General features: G+C 37.8%; 1 protein-coding gene across 1 annotated transcript; it reads right to left on the reverse strand.

The window, feature by feature from the left end:
- Positions 1–3,987: 3,987 nt before the first annotated feature.
- On the reverse strand, positions 3,988–7,215 carry LOC120085315 (pentatricopeptide repeat-containing protein At1g09410, mitochondrial-like). Its single transcript, XM_039041244.1, has one exon. The coding sequence runs from the start codon at positions 6,662–6,664 to the stop codon at positions 4,427–4,429; it is 2,238 nt and encodes a 745-aa protein (XP_038897172.1). The 5' UTR covers positions 6,665–7,215; the 3' UTR covers positions 3,988–4,426.
- Between the last annotated feature and the right edge of the window lie 326 nt (positions 7,216–7,541).

Genomic DNA, 7,541 nt, shown 5'->3' on the forward strand with positions numbered 1-7,541 from the left:
CTCAAACCCACCACTGTGAACAGATATTTGTAGAGGTTAGGTTTCGAATGCAACTTGTAGTGCACGTGCATCAGTAGAAAGTCCATGGTCTAAGACATTTAAATAACGGATAATATCATTAGAAATATTAACTTACGTGATCGTATATATAAATAAACGATAATTGATAAAGAAGTAGGCGATCGTTCAAATTAACCTAAACGATAATAGATAAAAGGTAGGCGGTTGTTTAGAATAATCTAAATGATAACATATAAAAAATTGTGCAATCGTTTAGATCAATCTAAACGATGACAAATAAAGAAGTAAGGCGATCGTTTAGATTAATATAAACAATGGCTTATAAAAGCGTAGGCGATCACTGAGATTAACCTAAACGATTACTTATATTAACGTTAGTGGATATGAAATATATATAGATAATAAGAACACTCACATCTCCAATCACCTACGTATTCTTCTCAAATGTTTTGAAGAATTCCTTAGTCCTGAAGGTGTATAAGGTCGTCTACTCTTCATATTTTTTCTTTGAATTAGCTCTCCGTTGCTTGTATGCATTTCATAGAGCATCGTGCACCGGGAACAATGGATCATACGATTGAATATTCCTTATTGGAAGTCTGGAATAGGGACCAACAAATTGGGATTTATAACCCTATGTGGGCGGTTTTAACTCGCGTGCAACTGGTTGAGATCCTTTAGGTTGGTCTATTTTCTCTGAAGTTGGTTCAGTCTTAGTACGTTCCCCCTTAGTTAATTTTGTACCCCCATCCGTGGCTTCCTTGTTACTCGAAGAGGTTTTGGGCCTTTTGACCTCATCAGGTAAGAACTTCTCTGGCTTCTTCCTCTTGCGGCGTTCAAGGCGATGGTTTTTATTCTGTACAAAAACTTTGAGTGAGTGACCATAATGACTTGATAAGGATAAGTAAGTTTATGTAAAAATGGTATCTATATTATTAGTCCTACCTGATTTCCATTATCAACCCCGATTAGTGCATCCCTGACTGGAACACTTAAGTTTCAACGATATGAACTAATAATTCATCTCCTCTATATGAACTAATAATTAACCATTAAGTGGCCTCTCAAAGTGAATGGTGGTTGTTCTATAACCATTGCACTTATCTCTTCGATTGTTGGTGGTTGGATTTGAATCGTTTCACTCATCATTAGAGGTTAATTTGGATCTCCAGGTTAGTGCGATTGGGCTACTTCATCAATGGTTGGATGTGCAATTTGGTTTGGTTCATCGGCTCCATCATCTTGGTCACTAATAGTTGGGAGAGCCTCCATCAACGGTTCCTCGGTAGTTGGAGGTTTCTTAATCGTCTGTTCCTCAGCAGTTGATGACTCCTTCGTCGATAGTTGGGAGCCTCCATGGTGTCGTTCCTCGATGGCTGGGTCAAGTATACTAGTCTCATCATTACCGCTATCCACCACCCATCTTGACTTTTATCGTAAGGTGTCTCTTCATCCTTATCATCCCCTTGATTACAAGGGATGCCTCCATGATTATCACCTTTATTATGGGGAATCCATATGTTATTTTCCTGTAAATGATAACACAAGTAATAACATGATCAGAATGACCTAATAGATTCTTTAGTAAATTACTAAGAGATCGGTTACAACTACTAAACAATCATATATAACATACTAAGCGGTCATTTAGTAAGTATTAAACGATCACGTAGTATTTTATAGATGATCGTTTACTAATTCATACGCGATCGATTACTAATTCCTATACGATCATCTGATTAATATCATTCTGACGAAGGCAAAGTACATACCTCACTTCAAAGCTGAATGAGTAACTTTATCTCATTTAGTTGTTGGTTAATGTTTTCATACGACTGATGGACCATCACCATTAAGTTGGTCAAATCATTGCGAACTTCTGATAATTCCTCTCTCAGACGTCTATAAGTCTTCCCTCTCTTGCGTCTACGTGAGGACTTGGCATGCTTATCTAAAGATTCCAACTGCCTCTTACTACTCTTATGACGGTTGGTTGGTTCCATATTACATGTATGGGGCTCTATAACTAGCTGATCTAACCGAATGGGTTCATGCTCGAGAATATGTTGATTGAATAGATCGCCACGTCCCCTGCACGTCTCCTGATGCTCAAATTCAGCAGTCTCATTCAGGGCATGTTGGTCAGTAAGGACGTCGTCATCACCGCCCTATGTGGCATCATCTCAATTCTTCCTTGGTGAACCAATTGCATCATATCAAATCCTTTTAGTCAATCCTCCTTATACCTCATTTCATTTGTTATCGGTACAAATCTAGATATAACAATAGTCTGTATATAGACGATGATAACAAGTCAATATAGGTGATATAGACGATCGTTTAGTAAAAACATAAACGATCATCTAGTAAAACATAAATGATCATCTATTAAAATATAAACGATCGTCTAGTTAAACATAAACGATTGTCTAGTAAATTAATTGTACACCATCTCTTGGTCTTATAGTAAATAATGCTTACTTTTTTGGGTTGGAATACATTCTTCTCCAACATCTTGAAGGATGGAGCTTGAGAACAAGTCCACCTAAGCATTCATGGTACTGCATTCTTGCTAACTTTTGTTGCTATGAATTTACTTGATATAGACAATACCTCGTAAACCCATACCTACATTATGGAAAAACATTGTTATATATACATAACTTACAAATTCGTATAGATTGAAGTAGATGGTATAAGTATGTACATGGAATGCATGTGTAAATCCCTTTATACAATAATATGTGAGATGATTTGGATTTTTTGCTTTCTTTAATCCGTGTGCCTCTTTTTTCCCGCGCAATATGTTCTTCAAACTTTCCAATGTACACTTAAAGATGATAGATGATCAGTCATAATGTCTAAATACTTCAGTGTCATCAAAGACCCAAAATGTCTGGATATCGAACTGGGTTTTCTTATCTTTCCCCATCAAAACCACCTTGAAGTACAATGCTAATGCCACCTTAATGACATCTTCATCATTTGTAAATCTGAAATTTTCAAATGCTGACTCAACATCCTTGCAAAATTGCTCATTACCCTTTTTACCCTTCAGTCCAAACAGGAGGTATCGTAGCCTCTCACTGCTAGTATCTCTTTCGATTCTTTCCTCGGTTGTCACAACCCAATTACGAAATTAAAATCATCTTGGGTGAATGCTACCTTATTCCTCAGGATGTTGAAGCTTATGATATCTGGGTTCTCATCTATGACCTCTCTTAATAAAAAAAAATGATGGAAAATCTGCCTGTTGAACACAAGATCCATGTCTGGTAGTGGACCAAAGCATGTCTTCCTAAACATGTCCATCTATTCCTTTGATATATTCTTCTTAATCAAGGCATTTGTTTTGCCAATGTGGACTAGGCAAGAGACGATAGTAGGGAAATATGTATCAAAGGGATTTAATGGGCCATCTTAGATAGCAAACATACAGACAGTTAAGTGATCGTCCAACAAAAATTAAAGGATCATTTAGTTTTATGTACGCGATCATTGAGTTTTAGATAAAAGATCATTTATAAACAGGTAAATGATCACATAGAATATGCTAAACGACGTGTAGCATATGCTCAATGATCGCTTAGTACAAGTTAAACGATCATTTAGTACAAAATATGAAAATTACGAGAACCTAAATCCACGAATCGTTTGATCATTTACAAAACGAACACTACCCCGTAAACTCAGCGACAGTTAACCCTGTTCTAAAACATCCCTCATTATGTACTAAACGATCCCTAAATATATACTGATCCATGCCCTTGTGGACCTAATCATTAAGATAATAACGGAAATCACAGTGCATTGAAACACAAGAGAGCAACGTACCTTTCTAATTAAGAGAACGATGGAAAATGGGTCGAAACGTTCGAAAAACAATTGAACACTCGGAGAAACTTAGAGAATAGTGAAGGTGCAACAAGAGAAAGCAAGTAGAGAAGAATATGAACAATCTGTGAAGAAAGAAAAGTGAATGAAACGCACGTTCCCATTCCCGCTTGCTTAGCTGCTTCATTTAAATCAGGGGCAAAAATGATGTTTCACATGTGGAAAAAATCAATTAGAAGGAAGTTTTTAAGAATGGGTCACTCATAGAGAAGTTTTGGATTTTTTGGTCGCATTCTATGAAATTTTTCTGCCCATCGTTTCGATTATATTGATTTTTTTGTAATCTTTTTAGCAAGTCATCTAATTTCCATTCCTCACCATTCTTTTTCCTCATCAATACAAGTTTCTTTTGTTTCCTCTCATTTCTATACATATCTCAAGAATTGCAAGCTGAACTTGAAATGTCAACATCCTTAAGAGAACTACCTATAAAAAAGGTGTGAGAACATGGAAAAATCTCCAAAACCGCTCTTCCTCTATCTACTCACAACTGTTCATTATCAGCAGTTTCTCACAATATATCAAGTATATACCTATAATCCAACATCCACTCCGTGTTTCTTATCTGTGCAGTAACAGTTTTCAAGATGTTGCAAATTTCTAGCCTCAAGCCTGGTGGAGCTTCAGATAGAAAACAGTGCACTTGATAGTCAATTTCAATCCAACTGCAGCCAGGTTGCTTCTCAGCCTTATTTTCTTTCATTAATACCCTGACTCTTTCAACCATATCCCATCTCCCTGCCTCAGCATGCATGTTTGATAATAGTACATAATTTGAGGCATTTTGTGGTTCAAGTGCTAAAAGCCTCTCAGCTGTATACTTGGCTAGCTCCAAATTCTGATGTTTCCTACATCCCCATAGCAATGCACCCCATATTTTTGCACTTGACATAGTTTTCATCCCTTCCACTATTTCCATGGCTTCTTCTAACCTACCCACCCGACCAAGCAAGTCAACCACACAAGCATAATGTTCTGATGAGGGTTTTATTGAGTATGTTTCAGTCATGCACTTAAACAAACTCAAACCCTGATCCACAAGACCACCATGATTGCAAGCAGATAATAAGCCAGTGAATGTAACTTCATCAGGAATGATACCTCTTATTGACATCTCTTCAAAAAGCCCAAGAGCTTCTTTTCCACACCCATTTAATGCATATCCAGCTATCAAAGAATTCCATGAGACCACATCTTTATTATTGGTCTCAGCAAATACATTTTCAGCTTCAAGGACTCTTCCACTTTTTGCATACATTGTCATTATTGCGTTTTTAACAAATAAGTCAATACCAAAACCAGTCTTGATAACGAGATGGTGAAGTTGAATTCCAATATTCAAAGCTGCAAGATTGGCAGATGCTCGCAAGCAACACACAAAAGTTGATTGATCAGGCTTCTCTCCTTGCTGTTTCATCAATATGAAACAATTCAGTGCTTCAAAGTATAATCCGTTTTGTACATATCCTGTAATCAGAGAATTCCAAGAGACAATATTCCTCTCTTGCATTTCATTAAATATTCCGAGTGCTTTGACCATTTGTCCTGATTGAGCATAACCAGCAATCATAGTATTCCATGAAACCATGTCTTTGCATGCCATATCTTGAAACAGACAGAGAGCTTCATCCATTCTTCCACAATGTGTGTAGCCAGTGATCATGGTGTTCCAACAAACACTATCACGCACAGAAATTTGACTAAAAATTTCGTTGGCTTCATCCACTCTACTACTTTGTACATACCCATTGATCATTGCTGTTTGCGCTGCAATATTCTTATAAGGCATTAGATTTAAAATTTCCCTTGCCTGCGAAAGCTTACCAACTCGAACATACCCGTTGATCATAGTAGTATATGATACAGAGTCCTTTTCTGGCATTTCCATAAATAGCTTATAAGCGTCGTCAATTTGGTTGTGTCGTACATAAGCTCCAATCATAGCATTCCAAGAAACCAAATTCTTACTTGGTATCTCGTCAAAGAGACTCCGAGCCTCAGTGATCCTACCGTAATGTGCAAAACCAGAGAACATCGTCACCCATGATACCACATTTGGGGTTGGAATTTTCTTGAAAATCATCCAGGCAGAATCCAAATCACCAACCCCAATATATCCATCAACCATTAAATTCCATGAAACGACATTCCTTTCTCCCATGGCTTCAAAGAACTGCAGCCCCAACTGCATTTCTCCGTTCTTGGTGTAGCCTGATAACATAGAATTCCAAGAAACTATATTCTTAACCAACATTTCATCAAATAGCTTTTTTGCCTCGTCAAACCGTCTCTTCTTAGCATAACCAGCAATAAGTGCATTACAACAAACTGTGTCTTGCTTGTCGGGAAGTAAATTGAAAAGTTCCTTTGCCTTCTCGAGCTCACCAATACGTGTATAACAAGTTATCATCAAAGTCCACGAGTAGAGGTCTCTCTTAAACATTTTATCAAACAGTTTGGCTGCATCCTCAACCAACTCATTGTGCAAGTAACCCGCGATCATGGAGTTCCATGAAACCAAATTTCTTTGAGGCATTAGATCAAACAACTCACGTGCATTTTCTATCCTTCCATTTTTGGCATAGGCGGAGATCATTGAATTGTACGTCACAATGTTCTTCTCAGTCATCTGTGAGAAAACTGCAACAGCTTCTTCAATGCGACCTGATTTTCCCAACTGGGAAATCCTTAAATTTTGAGTAAAGACATAGCTTCCCTTCTCCCCAATAGACTTGACGTTGAATTTCATATCTCGAACTGAACCTTGTCGAACTCTTTAGAGACAAAACGCCTTCTCTGTTTGTGGACTTGAAATTGAAACTTGCAACTAAGTTGGATTCTTCTCCTGAAAAGGAAGCATTTCTTTCAGCAAAGAGAATGTAACAACTGATTTAAGACCAACAAAGAGTGGGTCAATGATGAAACTTGTCGAAACGGAGGGAAATGATGGTGCGACGGCCTAGGCAAAGACATTCGAAGTCGGGCTCGCGATGCAAGTCAGATTTGTGGGTCAAAACTCGCTGGCGAGTAATCACCGGAGAAGAACGCTCAGCGTCAATCTGCGTGGGTTGTCGCCAGTGAGGCCTAGTCGCTCGTGGCCTGAGGAGGGAACGCATCTCAAATGCGTGGGCTTGCAGTGTGGGTAATGTCGTCAATGCGTGGGTCGGGCGAGATTGGTCGCCGGAGTCTGTATGTCGTCTCGGAGGCTCGCCGCTCGTGGTACGCGATCGCCAGAGAACGAGACTGAGTAGGGGGTGGCGGCTGCGTCAGAGGAGGGAAGAATATGAATTCCGGTTTCGTTTCGTTTCTTTTCTTTTTTTTTTTCACTTCCAATTCCTATTTATGACCTCATAAAATTTCTTGCAATTTTTATTATTCTTTCTAAAATTCCAAATCTCCAACTAATTTAACATCATTTCAACGATGTAACATTCTACCAAATGAACATAGTTTAGTGGTAATTAAGTTTTCTTTTAAAAAAATACTTCGAATCTAATTTTAAAAAAATTAGCTTAAAAAATACTCCATTTAATACAATTAACCTAAGATTATATTGGTGATGAACGAAAGATAAACATTCATAACTGACAATAATTGAATTGCTTTTGAAGAAATAGACGTATTAA

This window comes from Benincasa hispida, chromosome 9 (genome assembly GCF_009727055.1).
Source record: "Benincasa hispida cultivar B227 chromosome 9, ASM972705v1, whole genome shotgun sequence".
Lineage (NCBI taxonomy): Eukaryota > Viridiplantae > Streptophyta > Magnoliopsida > Cucurbitales > Cucurbitaceae > Benincasa > Benincasa hispida.

Excerpts from the sequence above, each read along its gene's own strand:
- LOC120085315 (XM_039041244.1), bottom strand. The coding sequence starts at position 6,664 with ATGAAATTCAACGTCAAGTCTATTGGGGAGAAGGGAAGCTATGTCTTT.